This window comes from Eptesicus fuscus, chromosome 5 (assembly GCF_027574615.1).
Source record: "Eptesicus fuscus isolate TK198812 chromosome 5, DD_ASM_mEF_20220401, whole genome shotgun sequence".
Lineage (NCBI taxonomy): Eukaryota > Metazoa > Chordata > Mammalia > Chiroptera > Vespertilionidae > Eptesicus > Eptesicus fuscus.
Genome location: NC_072477.1, coordinates 47,146,522 through 47,165,684, shown reverse-complemented (window position 1 = coordinate 47,165,684; position 19,163 = coordinate 47,146,522). Strand labels below are relative to the sequence as shown.

Genomic DNA, 19,163 nt, shown 5'->3' with positions numbered 1-19,163 from the left:
AGATCCCACCCATTTTCTTGTGAAGGGAGAGCTGGAACAGTGGTTCCCAAGGAATAGGCCAGCGTCTCTTATGTGGTGGGGCGGAGAGGGTGGAGGAGTGGAACAGGTTGCTTGTTTATAGTACAGATTCTTGCCCTCCCCTCTGACCTGAATCAGAATCTCTAGGGATGTGGGCTGGGAATTTATATTTTTAATACACATCTCCATGTGGACTCTGACCCTCAGCCGGGTGTGGGAACGGCTAGACGATGCCTGGCTACAGGATTAGCTAGCCCTTCCAGCTAAACAATCGAAGCCTCTGTTTTGCAGACCACCCGTAGGTCGGCTCTCTGCGTGCACCAGTCCTGGCTCCTGGAGCATATCTCCATTCCCAGTCATTGCTTTTGTGCCCTAGAAGAGGTCCTGTTGGCTGGTATTCCATAGGATACAACCCGTCACGTCAGGTGGAAGGTCCTACAAAATGCTCCTGGGGAAAAAGCGTCAGGGACGTTTATAAAAGTGTCCAGAGCTAAAGGAAAGAACGGTTGTGTGTGTTGGGGTGGGGAGGGGGGAGTAGAATAAGAGGGACCTCTCAGGAGAGAGAGCTTGTGTGCAGAGGCGGAACTAAACATGGGGTGCTCTCTTACACACACTCCGACGCCCCGGCTGTGTGGGAAGCTGACCTGACTGGCCTGTCACCCACCCAGAAGTTTCTGTCCCCAGATCCTAAACAGTCTCCTTTCTATGCGGACAAAGTCCTGAGGGCTGGGACCCAGATTGAAAGCGAAGCAGGGAACTTGGTGTGGTGGCTACAAAAAGCAAACCAACAAAAACAAAAAAAACATGTTTAAAAATTTCGTTGACACTTCTCTGGCCACACCACCCCTAAACAAGGGTACCTGCCTTTATATTAATAATAAGGAAAGGAAGGGGGGTACTTTTGAGTATATGATCTGTTCACTCTACTAAGGTTTTTTTGTGTGTTTGATTTTGCTCCTCATTTTGCTTTCCACTCTGAGAGTTGCTTTCTTGTTTGCCCCGTTCATAAAGGAATTGAATTTTACTGGGCATGGAAGATACAGAAAAGTGAAGAGAGCAGACCTGACCCAAAACTGTACCCTTAGTGTCTACTTCTCCCCGTTTTTTTTAAATAGGGCTGAAGACTTAAACAAGACAGTTCCTTATACTTAAGGAACGTGTTACCCCTCTCACCCTTACCTCTCCTCCAAAAAAACCCAACAGCCCCTGCAGGGCAGACTTGGTGGGGCCCATTCCTCCCTGTGCACCTACAACCTCCTTTGTGGGCCAGCACAGTTGTAAACCATCCTCCTCAGATTCATTTCCTGTTTCCCACTGCTCCCTGCCTCCGTCAGCCAATTTTTACTACATAGTTAATTTTTGACAAGATGAAAGTGTATTTGAATGTTTTTATCGAGTCCTTCACCAAATGCCCTAATCACTTATCTTTCCCAGACAAAACTTGGCACAGATGAGCAAAGAGCTGAATGTTCTTGTTTTCCTTTGATTCAAGGCCATAATCACAGCCTCCCTCTAACTGTATGTGCATTTCAGACTGTGTATATCATGTGTCCATGAGCTAAGAAAGTTGCTTTTGTTTAAATTCGCTTGGTTTTACTCATTTTACTCAATAGACATTTGCTGAGCTGATACTCTATGCAGAGAATCATGATTCCCTGTACATAAGAAGCTAACAGTTGAGTAAAGAAGACTGGAATGTAGATAGGGAACTAGCATAGGTCCGTAAGTGTGTGTTGTAGTTTTTAGAAAATTTTTCATGTGACTTGAAAACCCCATGATAAACAGACATTCAAAATGGATGAGGATGAAGAAATAGTACCTGATTAATAAATTCCATATCTCACTTGCATAATATTTATTTTTTGTATTCTCACCCAAGAATATTTTTTCCCATTGATTTTTAGAGAACGTGAAAGGGAGGGAGTAACATTGATGTGAGAGAGACACATTGATGGGTTGCCCCCTGCACAAGCCCCTACTGGGGCCAGGGATCAAATCTGCAACCCAGGTATGTGCCCTTGACTGGGAATCAAACTCACGATCCTTAGGAGTGCAGGCCAAATGTTCTAACCACTGAGAAATATTGGCCAGGGCTGTTTGCATGCATAGTATTTAAACAGCTACCAATACAAGTGTATGTAATGGACCATCAGTCTTCCAAGTGTTCTGAGGCTTGTAGTAAAAAGGTGATCATTGAATCCCCCAGAAAGAAACATCTTATTTCAGAGATAGATACAAGTAAAAACAGTATCTGTACTGCTTTTGACCTAAGGAATTTGAAATTTTTCTTGTGGCAACCTTGACTTGTAAGAAATTCCAGGAGGGTGGGAATAGCTGAGGAGAGGTCAATGGGGGGAAAAGGAGACATGTAATACTTTAAACAATAAAGAATTTAAATTTTAAGGAGGGAGGGAGGGAGGGAAGGAAGGGAAGGAGGGAAGGAAGGAAGGAAGGAAGGAAGGAAGGAAGGAAGGAAGGAAGGAAGGAAGGAAGGAAGGAAGATTCTAGTAGGCTTATGTCGGAAACACTTGGGAAATTTGTCTTGGCCCCATTCCAGTGTGGCTAGTTACTCTGAAGGGATTTCCGAAAAGGGGCTGGGAGGAGGGTGCTGGATTTAGTGGTGTCTGTATGATAGATATTTTAGAGCCACTGAATTTTGAAATATTTTAGAGCCTTTAGCAGTCAGGGAAAGCCAGTGTGTTGAAATCTATGGAAGAAAGGAGCCAAGTGAGAAAGCATTTGCTAATGGTCCGTCTTCCCAATGAGAACGGTGTGTATGGATGTGTATACACACGAATGTGGACCTTCCGTGTGTAAGTCAATGTGCGAACATGTCCAAGAACTCCCAAGCTGACCAGAGCTTGCAGCGCACTTAGGAGTCGCTCACCACAAGGCCCTGGCTTCCTATCTGAGTTCAGCATTTCAGTCTCAGCCACTTCCTGAAGGCACTACCCTCACTTCCCCCAACTCTGAACGCCTTTTACTCTCTCTGCCTAGGCCGAAGCCGATGTCGCTTCTCTGAACAGACGCATCCAGCTGGTTGAGGAAGAGTTGGATCGAGCCCAAGAGCGTCTGGCAACAGCTTTGCAGAAACTGGAAGAGGCTGAGAAGGCAGCAGATGAGAGTGAGAGGTGAGGACGTCTCGCCCAGCCCGGTTTTTAGCATCGGCCTTTGCTCCTGGTGGACCAGGAGGGCTCCTCTGATCTTGGGGCTTTAAGAATTTTTGTTGCAGTCTCTTGGTGGGATTATTTCCTCTTTTGATCCCAGCTATAACTTCATTGGTTTTGTTCATTTAACATTAGTGGCGAATTTATTGGTTTTGTTTATTTAATTAACATGGGTGCTTTCAGATAAAGCACAGAGCGGCCTTCAACCCCAAGGTTACAAAGAAGAAAAAGATCCTCTTCCTGTCCTCATAGAGCTCACCATCCAACAAGGGAGATGACGTGTAAGCCAGAAACTCTAGGGATGCATAATGGTTCTTTCATTCCTGCTGGCCCCGGAGCAGTGAGGCGTTTTAAAAAAGATAACTGTTTTAGGCTTAAGTAAAAATGGGCTGTCAGTTGTCGGATAGTCCAACAAACCGGCGGAAGAGAAAACACAGATAAAACAAATATGTTCTACAAAAGCAAATTGCTTTGGACTTAGCAATGCTAGTAAGACATTCGCACGTGTAAACACAATCAGATTCTTGTTTCTTCTGAGCCTGCTTGCTCCCACTGTAACCTGGCTGTACCCGACTTACTGCTCCAAGATCTAGCTTTGTGGGAGGAAAGGAAGACCATGGCCACGTAGACCAGCACAACGTCGTGTGTTTTAGAAGGCATTTTCCCAGCTGTTGAAGTTAATGTATTCATATTGCATAGGAACACCCCTGGAAAGACTCCCTGAGACCAGAGAGAGCTCTGCTGCTTAAGGGATGACACAACAGTGTGGTGGCTCCGAACACCGCAGATCTGGGCTGGGACCTGGGCAGGGGGACGCAATCAATCATTTTGTCCATTTCTTCGTCTTGGAAGTGATTTTCTGCTCCCTGCCACATGGATAAAGAGTGATTTCAGTCTTTTTTAGGATTAAAGAAGCTTTTTAGCTGAAGTTTTCAGCTCATAATTCACCGCTGCTTATTGTTTCTTCTCTAACCAAGAGTTTTTGGAATTCTTTGAGGTGACTCACCATCTTGAATAGCGTACACATACCAGTGGTTTTGTGGCTGACTTCTTCCTGAAGTACACTTGCTAATGAATCTAAAAGGTGATGATCTGAATCTGACAATGTTATTTAGACTTTGGAGTAAAAAGGAATGTCAAGATCTTGACTCCAGTCCCCTGATTTTACAGATGAGAAAAATAGGGCTTAGAGGCTGATCGACCTGCCCAACGTCCCGCAGCCAGCTTATGGCTGAGCCAAGACTAGAACTCAGTCTCCTGAAACACATTGTAGGGCTCCATCAGAAAACAGTGGCTTCTTTATCTCTCTGTCTACTCAGATTCTGGCCAGTGAATCGCATTTTCACATGAATTGTTATTCTGTAAATCTGTCACATATTGTAAGTCCGTTCACATTTTCCAAAACTTAACACCGTGCCATAGGATCCAAACATACATGTCAGCTTAGAAGATGGTGTCAGTGCTGTCTGTCGACACCTCTGCTATGATAGAGTTCCATTAAAAGCAAAACTCATCGTTTCTATATATATATATATATATTTTTATTTTTTTAATTGATTTTTTTTACAGAGAGGAAGGGAGAAGGATAGAGAGTTAGAAACATCGATGAGAGAGAAACATGGATCAGCTGCCTCCTGCACACCCACTACTGGGGATGTGCCCGCAACCAAGGTACATGCCCTTGACCGGAATCGAACCTGGGACCCTTCAGTCCGCAAGCCACTGAGCCTGGGACCCTTCTATCCACTGAGCCAAACCAGTCAGGGCGCATCGTTTCTTATCTCAAGTGTTAGTTTGACCCATATGAAACCGCTGTTTATACAGGTTTGACATGGTCAAGTATCAGCAATTTCATATGGTTCAATCTAATATTTACATTTGTGGCTGATGAGGTAGGAACAACTACCTCCTTTGTAGGAGGACGTGTATGAAGATAAATATGCTTTTGTTCTAACTTTGGTCTATTTTCCAGCCGAAGCTTCCCACGAGGAAAGGGAAGAAATCCCATTATTTATATAACAAGTAAAGCATGTTGGTCTCTCCTGTTGCCCTGCCTCCCCGTTTCAAACGGGATCCTGACACGGTACCTTTCATTTCACATTAGATTCCTGGACAGTTTCACCAGTACCGGAAGCGTGGGGTTTCACTCGCAATAAACAGAAGCATATATCTTTCTGCCTCAGCATTGGAAACTCTCGCTTCACGGCTTGGGAAAGAAAAGCAGCTGTGTGCTGCTCTATTTTGGTCTGCTAGTCACACTAAGCCTCCCACCGCTGCAGTGCAGGGTGGGGTTTGTGGAGGTCAACTCTAAATCTGGGGTCTTGTTGCTTGTCTTCCTTTTCAGAGGCATGAAAGTCATTGAAAGTCGAGCCCAGAAGGATGAGGAGAAAATGGAAATTCAGGAGATCCAACTCAAAGAGGCCAAGCACATTGCTGAAGATGCCGACCGCAAGTATGAAGAGGTCAGATCCTGGGGCCCAAAGCCTCTCGGACCCCCAGCAGTGGCCCGGGGTGGGGGGACAGGAGCCGTGCACACACCCTTGCATTCTTCAGTGAAGCTATCAAACTCTACTTCCTTGGCAGAAATGGTGGTTTTGAGAAGCAGAGTTCCTTTGTCTGCAGAACGCGGTTCTTACCGGATCCTGCAGGGGGATCTAGGCTTCATCATGAAGCCGATCAGTAGCACTGAGAATGACCAGAGCTTCTCCCTCTGCCCCTCCCTGCCCCCTAAAGACCAGGACAAAAGATCTTGGCCAGGAGGAGGGAGCGTTGCCTCCCGTGTCTGTGGAAGGAGCCTCTCCTGCTGTCACCATGCACGCAGTTCTTGGAGTGATTGCCCTGCGTGGTCCCGTCCAGGCAGCCTAGAGACATGGACCGTGTACTCATTGGGGTGATTGATCACGGAGGACGTTTTCAATCTGTCCTCCCTCCTCAAGACGGCATAATTCCATTATCGGCACAGGTTCACAGTTAAGTCAGCGTCTGGTCATGTCCCCATGAGCACCACTTCCGGTGATAACAGCAGCGTAACTATTAGGGTTTTAGTCAGCCCTTCATGCACCGTGGCTGTCTTGACATAGCTTTGACTCTCCTTTTTATTATTGTTATGATTATTTCCAGATTACATTATGCCCGTTAATTTTGAAATGCTTCAGAGGATTCCTTCTCTCAGGTTCTTTCTTTCACTGAATACAGATTTGACTTCATTAGTCATCTCGCCGGCTGAAGTCATGTCAGCTTCTCTTGCTATTCTGTTGGCATTTTTAACCTCCTCCACAAAAAGGAGATGATAGGTACAGAGCTCTAAATGGATGCGGTCCTCAGGATTATTTTCAGTGTTTTCTTGGCAGCCTCTGCCTCTTGGGCATAAAAATGCATCATTTCTCATCATGCTGCTATTTTTGAGATTATGAATTTCATATTTCTCCCTTCTTCCACACTTTGGGTTGGCTGCTATGTAATTATACAGACTTCATCTGGGTCAGACTTAAAATGAGACTGCCCGTTCATAACGAACCATTCTGGTCTTATGGGGCAGAAGCCTCTGGTCTCCTCCCATTGGCTCTCCTGGTGGAGAGCAGCTTCCCTCCAGTCCACAAGAAAGGGGATCATCTTATTTGTAGACAAGGTCTTCTGGGGGCTGATGGATCCATTCCCCACCCCACAACCCCTGACTCACGGCTTGCAAGCCCATGATGTATGTGTGCATTGTGTTTGTCCCGCCACAGGTGGCCCGTAAGCTGGTCATCATTGAGAGTGACCTGGAACGTGCAGAGGAGCGGGCTGAGCTCTCAGAAGGGTAAGCGGGCCCGGCGCCAGGACGCTGTGTGTGGGGTGCTGCAGAGCAGTGACTAAACAGCATGACCTTCTGGCAGCTGCACATTTACCTGTCTCAGCTCCGGGCTCCTTACGTGCCCATTTGACATGGATGAGCCACGAGTCTAGAACACGGAGGACTTGTGTGGGGTGTCTGTGTATGAATGCGTGTATCACTGCATGCCTTACCTGCACACTGATTTTGAGAATGGCCTTGTGCATTTCCTGTGTCCACTAACAGCCAAGTTCGACAGCTGGAAGAACAATTAAGAATAATGGATCAGACCTTGAAAGCATTAATGGCTGCAGAGGATAAGGTACTGATGGCTCATGTGTGGTTTTTAGGTTTAACTCCAACCCAGACGTCTTTCAGCTTCCAATACCTACTGGTTCGTTTGGTGTAACAGCTGCACCTTCACTACACCCTCTGCTATCTTGTATCTCGCTTTAAGTGCTGTCTTTGGGTTCTTTGTACTCCTTTGTTTTTCCTTCATAAATGCTCTTTGGTGCAGCCAAAAAAGAAGCCAAATTATCACACTTCCAACTTGCTGGATTTTGTCACCCTGCCTTTCTGCTTTTGCAAGGTTGGGGGGCAGTGTCCCTCACGAAATTGAGTGTTTTACGACCTGATGATTTGGCTACTTTAAGGCAGCCCTTTGTTCTCTAGGACTCGGTTTTCATTTTTTCCCATCCTTCTCCTTTTTCTCTCCTCCTTCCTTTGGCTTGTCTCCCACCCTTTCTGCCTCTGGTCGAAAACATTAGCAAATGTGCCGAGCTTGAAGAAGAGTTGAAAACTGTGACGAACAACTTGAAGTCACTGGAGGCTCAGGCTGAGAAGGTAGGCCAGGAGCATGGTGTGGGGGAAAAGGCACCTTTTCAGAGCTGCTCAAAAGACACCCACTTTTTCTCTTCGGGGGCCCTGCCGATAAAAGCAATAGTCCTTTAGGCATTTTTCGTAAATGGCATCATTTTGAGGTGATTTCCTGATGGTTATCGAATAGCAGGTTCTCTTTTTTTTAAATAGAGAATATATTTTATATTGAGTATGTGAGTCATCTGTAACCATTTAATTTAAACCCGGTGCCAAAGGGATGTTATCTTGTTCTCATCCCGTGTAAAACAATAGGCAGGAGAACAGAGACTGTATGGTAGTGTGCCATTTGATCTCAGAGGCTCCATTACCGCCTGAGAGATCCTCAACATCTGTTTGCTGGGCTGGCGCTTTCTTTGTATTAGGAGAGAGGAGTATAGAGTGAGCCGCGGCCTGACATCTGGAACGTTCTTTCTAATTGCAGTACTCTCAGAAGGAAGACAAGTATGAGGAGGAGATCAAGGTCCTTTCTGACAAGCTGAAGGAGGTAATGTTATGACTGTTGTGGGCAAGGCCCCCTGAGTTTTAAATGAGCTCGTTTTCATGGAGCAGGTCGGGGCCTTTGCGTCTTAAGGTTGTGCAGCTCCACGTCAGGAGTGGTCCGCGGTGGTCCCGGGGTTCGTGCGCTGTGCTAGCTGCCACCTCTCCCTGTGGTGACTACCTGACGAGCAGTGTCTGGCCCAGTCTATGGGTGCTGTGCTGGATGTCCATTTTCTAGTGTTTCCCTGTACTCATCGCTCCTGGAACCCTAAAACATTCCAATTTTGACCGAAACAAATTGAATCATTACAGGCTGAGACTCGGGCTGAGTTTGCGGAGAGGTCGGTAACTAAGTTGGAGAAAAGCATTGATGACTTGGAAGGTAAGGTCTTAAGTTTTGTTTTTACTTGAACCCTTATGGTTGAGTCTTGACCTGGCACAACGATTTTCTAGTCCCAGTGCATTCACCTTGACATATATTCACCTTTGCTCTTGCACATTCCTCCTGTCTGTCCTTGGGGTTTCATTCTGTGGCTCTTAAACTCTCGGACCTGAATGATCTGCTCACCAGGTGACTGAGCCACCCGACGGGGCACATCTGTTTGGTAACGGCAGGTGCCGTCCGGTTTTACCTCACACTCCTCGGTGGGGCAAGGTTATTTTTCATTGCGGGTCAGGTGGTTGTAGGTGAGAGCGACTCCAGTATATTTTCTGTCGATAGTGACACCTCCTAAGTGTCAGATGGTACGGATTTGTTCTTAGACACAGCCCATCTTCTTCCAAGTATGAATTCGGTGTAAGGGTTTGGGTTTTTTGTCATTCGTTATCCTGGTACTGAAAGGAGTGGGGGATAATAGGACGTTGTATTTTGAGATGACACTTTAGCATTTCTCCCCTAAGATATTTAGGTTTTATTGTAGCACCCACTCTGTGTCACAGAAATCCTAAATGTTGAGCTCAGAGGCTTGTGAAGGGTCAGCAATGAAAAAGAAAGAATGAAAAAATGAAGGCTAAAAAAGGTACTGGAGGTCAGTGTAGGTGGTAACCACGCTAGTAGAGAGGAGAGAATGACAAAAAGTCGCAGTCCACCCCAGTGCGGCAAAAGATGCAGCCATCATTACAAAAACTACAGTGCAGACTGGGCACAGCGCCACCGTAAAAAGGATGGCTCCCCTCGCTTGTCAGGCCTTCTGGGCCACTAACAGGGCGGCTTGAGTGGGAAGACCACGAGTGGTTCACAAGCACTAAGAACTCCAAATCCCAGTGGTCCAATCTGGTCAGCAAGTCCGTGGTTTGCAGGTGGAGCCAGATAAGGATAACAGACTAGGGTCACAAACTGTTGTTCCAAAACACTGCCCTTGTACATTTTTTCCTCTGTTTATAGTTGCAGTTGGCTGACTGCTGCACTGTAATTAAAATATAGCTCTAGAAGAGAAAGACCTTCTGTTACTCACCCAAGAGACGTCCCTCTGTGGTTTTATTTAGAGCTAACCGTGGTTTACTGATATACCTACCGTATTTGTTATGATTTTTCATATTGCGTCGTTCTTGTTTTATTTTCTAATGGGTTTTGTTCTTTTTGTTTTTTGTTTCAATTCATTTAAAAACAAAACGCACGCCTCCTGCATTGGCCACCTGCTGCGGCACCACTTCCTTCATGCATTGCCCTTTCCTTGCTGCTGTGTCGGGATGGCGCCCGTGCCACCCTCACTCACCTTCCATCTCTTGATCACTCTCCATGTCCTTGCACCTCTGCCTTCCACTTCCTGGTCATAGACGAGCTGTACGCTCAGAAACTGAAGTACAAAGCCATCAGCGAGGAGCTGGACCACGCTCTCAACGATATGACTTCCATGTAAATGTTCATCCACCCTGCCTGCTCACATCCGTGCGCTCATGCTAATATGATAACCTCACCACTGCTCCCTTCTGGGCCTCCAGAGTCTCCATCTTCACTCCTTCCTGCTTACTCTTTCTGCGTAACCTAGGATAGTCATTGGTTGTTGTTTTTTTACATTCTACTAATATAAAGGCCAAGTAGATTAAGTCTGTCTATACAAATCATTTTCCCTTCAGAATCCATTTCTCAGTCGCTAGACGGGATTGTTCCCACAACGCAGTGAACTGGAATGTGAATGTCTTGAGCACTATCCTTTCAGGAAATTAAACTAGGCTCAAGTAAAATTAGAAAGCCATGCAGTTGTACAGGAGCTTCCCAAAGAACTATCAAAAACGGTTTTCTGAGATCCAATTAAATAAAATACCATTTTTAAAAAAAGAAATATGAATTTAAGAACCCTAAAGTGTCAGATTACGGAGGCTCTGAGGGAAAGGAAATCAATCCAGTACAGCTGTAAAATATCTTCTCTTTCTCACTGTTAAGAGTTGTAGAGAAATGAACCCTCTGCTGAGTAACCACGCCTTTAATTTTCTGTTTACATAAAAGGAATTAAAACACTCCCAATAAATACCGCAACTTGTGTCAAAGAAATGGGGCATAAACACAAGCACAGTGTGCGTTTGGGAGTTAATGGCCCGCTTTCATACTGTGAGGTAGTGAGTGCTGGAGTAAGTAGTCTTATTCTCATGAGAACCTTGAGCAGACATGACCAATGTACACACTACTAACCAAACCTAAACGTTAAACTTACTCTGCTTCTGCATTCTAACCCGGAGTGTTTCACAGAGGGCTCTCTTCGTTGTAATAATCGGGCGCTGAATTCCGGACAAGCTGGAAATTTCATTTTCCAGGCCCACCTATCCTTAATCCATGCAAAAAAACGGAAGTGTGGCATGGGCCTGCTGCCTCACAGCTTAGAGAGTCACCACGTTACCCTTGGAGACATGACCTTGGAAACCGGAGAGCATGTCACCCTCTCTTCCCTCATTTGAAAAAGAGAGCGTGGGTCAGATTATCTGTCTCCGGGGTCTTTTCCATAAGACCATACGTGTGGTGATTCTGTGTAGGAAAGTTGAAGCATCAAGTATGATTCAGTATTCTGAAAGATGGGTTTAGTTCAAAATTCGTTTTAAAATTCTGTTCATGGGTCTTCTTAACGTGGACCCTGACCTGACCCAGAGGGGCCCTGTGATGCCTCAGGTCCAGAGCCTGGGGGCGAGGCCTCCCTCGGGTGCAGCTGGCAGCGGGTTTGCATGTCTGCTTCTCACCTGTGCTTCGAGTGCTCCTCTCATGTTGGTCTGGGTTTCCTTTTTTCCATTGTGCCACTTTTTTTCTTTTTCTCTCACCTTTTCTCTTCATGCAGATAAGTCTCTTTGCTTCACTTCTCCCAAGACCCCTTCATCAAGCTGGGTGTTCCACCTCTCTGCGCTCTGCAGTTTGTCTCTCCTCCAGCTGACCCTGTTCTCTCTCTTAGCATCCTGCCTTCGGGCCGGGCACACCCTGCGCTTCCTATTGTACAGAAGCTCTTCAGTTCAGTGTAAAATAAACACTGTGTAAGCTATTTCTGTTTGCTATTCTTTTTACTTCACATTTTAGTTTCAACACCGAATAAAACTGCAAATCTGCTTCACGCATGTGAGGGTTACTTTTTTGGCTGCTTCCCCCCCCCCCCCCCCCCCCCATTCTGAACGTTATATATTATTATCAAGAGTTTCTGAGGCGGTAGTTTCTTGTGGAACTTTTTAAAAAATGCTCATGCCCAGCTGGAGTGGCTCAGTTGATTGAGCGTTGTCCTGTGCACCGAAAGGTTGCCAGTTCAATTCCCTGTCAGGGCACATGCCTGGGTTTCGGGTTCAGTCCCTGGTTGGGGCGTATATGGAAGGCAACCAACCAATGCTTCTCTTTCACATCAATATTTCTCTCTCCCTTCCTCTCTCTAAGCATGTCCTCAGGTGAGGAAATAAATCAATCAATCTCATGCCTGGGTCCCTCTCAGGGTTTGTTTCCGAAGGTTGGAGTGAGGCCCTGGGCATTTGAGTTTTTTAGGCATTATGATGGCTCTGGCATGTGGCCCAGATTAGAACCTTTGCACAGGACACTCCTTGTTGGAGTCGGAAGATGCACCTGGAGCAGGGTCTTCCTCTGCCAGAGGTTTAGTTGGGGGTGTGGTGCGTCCTCTGTGCTGATATTTACATGGCCCTTCTTCGAGGATGTGCCTGACCAATGAAGGGCTCCTGACGAAGACTCATAGCCATCCCACATTGCTAGGAATTTACATGTTGGGAATGATGAAAAAGAACTTGGATCAAACTATGTAAGGTGAGGTGATTGTTGATCCTCCTTTTACAGCACAAAGAACAGTTAAAGCTTTTTAAACCTTCATTTTGATCATGAAATGACATCTCAAATTTTCTAAATCTGATTATGTTCAAATTGAGATTTATTTTTGTGCTCTTAAGCACATCTGTATTCTTTAGAAGAGGTTGTATATACATAATCTTTGCAGTAATAACTGGTTTGGGTCTTTATTTTTGATTTGTGGACACTTAAAGTATAGTCATTAATGTTATTTCTTTTCTCCCCCACCCCCACCCCCACCCCCAAAAGTAGTTAGTGGAAATTGTGTCCAGAACACAATTACTTTTTATTTGGGCTTCACGATTTAATTCAAAAACAGCGATTAAGTGATTTTTTTAAAAATTACAACTCCATAATGATATGGACTTTTGTTTTCTAATTTCCAACATTTCTCCCTCCTCAATAGTCTAGCTGTATTTCTCCTGTGTTTTAAATCTGGGTGACCTTCATCTGTTTGTGTGTAGTTTTTGTTAGCCTACAAGGTTTGATCTACCACTATTTTATATATTTGGTATACTCAGTTTATACTCAAATAAATTTGAACAAGCTGGAAATAATATCAGTTACTCTACAAAGACTTCAGAGCAGTAATAAATACCCTAAGAGGGCCGTAACGTGTTTTAGTAATGGTATAGTAGACTCCTTAAAAATTAGATTCTGGACAATGTCTCTCCCTTGAGAGTGTAAAGACTTCTGTAACTTCATGCTTTTCTTTTCCTAAGGCTCCGTGGGCCTGCTTTTGACTATGATTCCTGCCCTGTTTATTTTTAAGTTCAGAGTAATAGAAGTGGGCTCCTCTATGAGTAACCCTGCTTCCCGCAATAGACAAAACGACAAGTCTGCAGGTTCTGCTGAGCATGTGCTCAGTGCATTGTGGAGGCACATCTGTTGTTTCGAAACCCTCCCAGAGACTTGCACACTTCCTATAAGTAGATTCTTCATGGGGAGATGGGAAACTGATAAATTGGGAAGGCAAATCTGGAATAGCCCAAGAAGGTATGGGTACACGAGAGAGGAAACAGCAAGTTGATTTTATCAAGAAATTGTCAGAGCCCAGGCTTCCAGTTCAGAGTGCCAGGCCCTCAGTGATGGCGAACCTATGACACGCGTGTCAGCACTGACACGCGTAGCCATTTCTGATGACACGTGGCCGCATGCCGAGGATGAAACATTTGCTGCTCCTGAGGATGAAACATTTGCGACTAGAGTCTTGGAGTTAGTTTTTTCCTCAAAGTGAAACACTACCCAAGTTATGCTCAGTTTTTTTGGCGAAGTTTGACACACCAAGCTCAAAAGGTTGCCCATCACTGCGCTCCAGCTGCTACAGGAGCCTCAGAAAAGCATGGCTGAGTCGGCACCAGAGGCCCCAGACATCTGGGAGGTAGAGGAGAAGGGGAAAACACATCCAAATATATAACTGGTTCTGGTCCCTGCCCTCAGGCCACCGGGGCATACTGGCTCCAGGGCAGCTGAAAGGGGCAGGTCCCAAGGGGGAGGTAGGAGGGACAGCTGTCACGTAAGCTGAATTCACATTGATCCTCCGGATTCTCTAGGGTTTCTGCAAAGTCCTGCCATCCAGCTTGGCTGAGCACTGGCTCACAAACTGAGACTGCTGCCTGCCCTTGGCAGTCGTTCCCCATGCGAGAGTGGGATGTACTAGTGTGGTTAGATTTTGAAACCCCGAAACCTATGCCTTATACAAGACACTGGAAGGAAGGTACTTGGGATGTGGTAAAGAGATGAACCAGAAATGTTCTTTGCCATCTTGTGGGAAGATAGATGAGCGAAGTGAGTCTGAACTAATAGATGGTGTGTACAGTAGAACCTCGGTTCTCGAACTTAAACTCGTTCTGGAAGGCTGTTGGAGAAGCAATTTGTTAAAAAAAACCGAATCACTTTTTTTCCATTAGAAATAACGTAAATGGAATTAATCCATTCCAAACCTCCAAGTGATGACTTGTTTTAACCTTTCTAATATATAGTACATGTCTACTGTACTGTTTAATCTACAAACACTTCTTAAATTTATCGAATCGCCCCCTACCAGCCTCAAAGGAATCACTTTCAGGAAATCGGCATGAGGCATCTTCGGTTTTTCACAGATCACTGCCTCTGATACGCTGCCACCTGCTAGCTGCTTTTCCTTTATCCAAATCCACAACAGTTTTCTGTTTCTTATTGCCTGTCATCCATTGTTTCTTTCACAACCTTAGCAACATTAGCACTCTTGATGGCCTCTTTATGTTTGGAAATGGTGCTTATCCTATTGGGCCAGCATCAAAAGCATTCTCCCCTTTGTTGCCTGAGAGGTGCTTTCTGTCATGATGAGGTGTCAGCATGAAAGGGTTGTCAGGTCAGAAACCAAAGTTTGGTTCACAACAGCTTGGTGGAGAACTGAATTGTTGGAGATGGGAGACGTTCGAGAACCAAGGTTTGACTGTAGTTAGAGTCAGAGAGGAAGAGAGCACAATTCTGATGGGGAGGAGGTGACATGTGGCCAGGGTTTTGAATGTTCAGAAAATTTGGATGAGCAGAGAGGACAAGGCAAGATGTACTTCCAGCTGGAAAAGTGTCTCCGGCCATTTATAAGATAAAGTTAAAAGTTAAGAATTGATCAATTTCCCAACAGACGTAGGGCTAGAGACTGAACATTTCCATTCTCCCCAGGGACAGGACTGCCAGCTTTTCGAGATCATTAAGCAGAATTTCTGGGTTCAGATTGTCACCTTCATTTGAAACCATCCTGTGTCCTCCAGGTTTTTGTCATTGGGTGTCCCCTGGATCCTCAGATGTAGGCTAACTCCAAGCGGCTTCCTTGCCTTGTGGAGCAGATTACATGGCAGCCTGTAAAATGTATATTATGCTGATCTCCGTGTAGATGTTTGAGATTTTGTTCACCCTGCACACATCCATCTAACTCCAAACAAATACTGTGTTCAAGAAGTAAAGATAAATTTTAAGTCAGTTTTGAGTGGAGATAAGTTCCGATCTTCGGCTGTTTGAGTAGGTTGGCACACACCCTGTATCAGAACTGGGCAAGAGTTCAGAATGTGCACCCTGTATCATAAGGATTGGAGGACAGGGAGCTCAGTTCTGCATTTCAAAAAGCGTTAATGCAGCGATGGTAGCCCCTCTTGGGACTACCTGAGAGAAAAGCCAGCCCTCAGAGTGGAGATGGAAAGGCTAAGAGGTGAGCAGAAATGGGCAGGTGGGGGCTTCACCATAGATCTCCACTAAGCGCAGCAAGGAGGGGATGCCGTGCTGGACTCGCCTCCAGCCCTGCCTGGGTTCCTCGGGCTGTTGCCAGAAACTGGATTCGGCTCAGTTCATGTAGTGGTGGTAGCGAGGTACTAGAGGAACCTCCATTCTCTCCTCTTCCTACCCTGTTGCTCCCTTTCCTCCCCCACCCCTCCCACCAAGAGAGAAATCCTGGCTCTAAGTCTGCCAGGCACCTTCCTGGGCACAGGACAGATGGCCATGGGGTAAGGGTAACCTGTCCAGCAAGTAACCAGTGCCGGAGGTATCTCTGTTCTGTCTGTTAACTCCCTCTCTCCCAGTCTAGCTAACCTCTCTTCTTCTGCCTCTTCTCTTCTGCTAACCTGCTTGCTGACCTGTACAGATCAACTCTACCAACAACTTGAGCAAAACCGCCGCCTAACTAACCAACTAAAGCTGGCCCTGAATGAGGATTAAACTTAAGTGGGAAAGAACTTGGGCTGAATTCTAGGAATGGAGCCCATGGTCAGGAATCTAAGACTGTTACACCTTCAACTGTAGGGCTGCTTCTGCAGAAATGAACATGGAAGGATTCAGCTAAAAGGCTGGTCTTGCCTGCATTTTCCTCTTATATCTGGAATATTTCAGTTCTCTTTAATCCTGAAATAGTTTTTATGGTAAAATACAATCATTATGTATATGAATAAATATTTATAGCAATCAATTTAGCACACCTCTTTGCAACAGAAGGTCCTCTTGTTTGAATTGACACATAATGAAGACCTCAAGAAAATTGTTTTCTATTTCCTGCAGAGAACCGAGTCCTACTTTAAGTTAGAAAACCAAAGCAGAGGGGTGTGCATGTGTATAACTATATACATATATATATTATATGTGGGATGTAATATACATAATATGTATATTCCTATTACTATTCATATTCCTAACTTCTAATATCTGGTATAGTGTTTGAAATATTATTAAATGTACCTATGCTTGGGCAAAATCGCTTTTGAAAACAGGAGCTCATGTCAGAAGTCCCCGATTGTCTGAAAGGTATGCTTTTATTCAGTCTAATGGTGTTGCTGGACTCTAGTGAGACTGTCATGTGATAATAAATAGAACACTGTAAGAATAGTAAGAGAATGTCCTACTGAAGTGTGCATGAAACATGTTGATAACTTTTTTTAATGAGCAACCAAAATAAATCATTTCAAAAGTTGTCAGAAAACCTATTTACGTCACCTCTGCTTTCTGTGAGATGGTGTCACAGCACAACTCCCAGACCTTTAACTGCCTGTAACTCAGACGTGTCTGCTGTCATTAACTTCGTGCTGCTGGCACCTCTCCCTGTTCCCACAGCGCACGGCCCGTGGACCGTCACCAGCCCCGCCTGCGTGTTCTCAGGGTGGAGTGCTGGTGGGGGGTCACCCGGCCGCCCTGTGAGCGCCTGCTGTGCCTGTAGCTCCTCCGGGTCACAGACGGCTTCCCTCTCCGTAGGTCCTTGTCTGGAAATGAGGAATGTCTTACAAGCATGCCTAGTCCTAATCATCTCATCCTGTGTTTGTGATTGATGTTTGCCTGCCTAAATGTACAAACCACCATTGTGTCCAAAGCGCAGCTATTCATGACTTAATTTTCTAATCCCACCACAGAGAAAGTGGCTCATGCCAAAGAAGAAAACCTTAGTATGCATCAGATGCTGGATCAGACTTTACTGGAGTTAAACAACATGTGAAAACCTCCTTAGCTGCGACCACATTCGTTCATGTTGTTTTTGTTGTTTTTTTGTCTTATTTTGTGTTTTTGGTTGTTTTTTTTAACACCATGCTTACCATGAAACCCCTAAAATGCATTTTTATTTACTTTTACCACTGTCACAAAAACACCCACAAGTACGGCTGCATCATGGGGTGGGGACACACACACACACACACACACAAAGGCAGGCCCGTGACAGAGCGAGGGCGATTTCAATGTGCCATTTCCCAGGTTGACGTTGCCACACCTCATAGAGAGTTTAGCAACTCGGGATGCTGAGTCAGTCTAGCAGTCCTCACTGAAGCAGAAAGATTTCCACTCAGAGTGCCAACGACATAATCAACAGGAAGATCGCTGTTGGAAACAATCAGGTGTGGATTGGTGCTACTTGAAACAAAAGGTCCCACTGTGGTCTTTTGTTCAATGTTGTACAATTTAGAATTCTGTCCAACACTAATTTATTTTGCCTTGAGTTTTCCTATGAGACGAGACTGTGGATTCTGTATGTCCGAATTCATTAAAGCCAAGAGTTTGTAAGCCACGCTGCTCTTTCAAGACTTCTATTTCCTTCTAATCGGCACACTTGGAGCTCGTTTCCACTCGTAGGAGAGCAGGCAATGTGGATTTCCACTCTTTCTGTGTCCTCATGTTAAAGTGGAAATTTAGGCACTACATACAATTGATAAAGAAAAAACATTTTCTTAAGAGTGATAACTACAGTAGCTCCCCTCCCTTTATCCACGGGGATTATGTCCCAAGACCCCTAATGGATGCCTGAGACCGCGGATAGTACTGAACCCTGTACGCTACGTGTGTTTTCCTGTACATACATTCCTTTTCACTTGGGGAGCACTTTACAGCTTCTCTTGGGCATATCTGAATTGCCAGCGTCACTACTCTTGCACTTCGGGGCCATTATTAAGTAAAATAAGGGTCACTTAACCACAAGCACTGTGATACTGAGACAGTCGATCTATAACCAAGAGGGGCAACTAAGTGCCTAAAGGGCAGGGATCGTAGAGTGTGGAGATGCTGGACCAAGGGATGATGCATGTCCTGGGCGGGACGGAACGGGGCCGCGCAAGATTTCAACACGCTACTCAGAACGACGCGCAATTTAAAACGTATGAATTGTTTATTTCTGAAATCTTTCATTTACTATTTTTCAACCATGGTTGACCTCAGTTAACTGAAATCGAGGACCATGAAACCGCGGATAAGGGGGGACTGCTGTACATAAAGACATTGTATAATGATATGGAATAAAACGCACGTTGTAGGACATTTTCTAAACTTGGTGGTCCTGTCGTTTGTATGTTTCTACTTAGTGAACTTCAGGTCATCTGATCAGCCTACCTTCTCTCATGAATGGTTTCTTAAAGCAAAACAATATTCCAAAGTCAGGGGAAAACTGGGTTCCCATGTATCACCCTCCCAAAAACATTCCAGGCAGCATCTCTCTTGGTCTGTTCACGTGACCAGCAAGCTGAAAAGACCCTTCCTTCCCCAAAGCCTTTCTCGTGTTGTTGCTGTTAATCTGCATACACATGGAGGCCTTTTGTAGTCATTTTACTGG

The 19,163-nt window shown here is 45.2% G+C and overlaps 1 protein-coding gene across 22 annotated transcripts in view; it reads left to right on the top strand.

Moving 5' to 3' along the window:
* The window catches only part of TPM1 (tropomyosin 1), a 29,598-nt gene extending 10,718 nt beyond the window's left edge, over positions 1-18,880 (top strand). For 4 of the 22 annotated variants that reach the window (XM_028142004.2, XM_008139155.3, XM_008139154.3 and 1 more), the window contains 7 exons: positions 3,016-3,149; positions 5,530-5,647; positions 6,914-6,984; positions 7,764-7,839; positions 8,297-8,359; positions 8,665-8,734; positions 17,482-18,880. In XM_028142004.2, the coding sequence (XP_027997805.1) occupies positions 3,016-3,149; positions 5,530-5,647; positions 6,914-6,984; positions 7,764-7,839; positions 8,297-8,359; positions 8,665-8,734; positions 17,482-17,564 (615 nt within the window). In that variant the 3' untranslated portion in view covers positions 17,565-18,880. Of the gene's footprint in view, positions 1-3,015; positions 3,150-5,529; positions 5,648-6,913; positions 6,985-7,242; positions 7,319-7,763; positions 7,840-8,296; positions 8,360-8,664; positions 8,735-10,128; positions 10,212-11,615; positions 11,814-16,229; positions 16,487-17,481 lie in introns of those variants that run through there. The other 18 variants (XM_008139156.3, XM_008139153.3, XM_008139161.3 and 15 more) reach the window with 12 other exon arrangements.
* Positions 18,881-19,163: the final 283 nt, after the last annotated feature.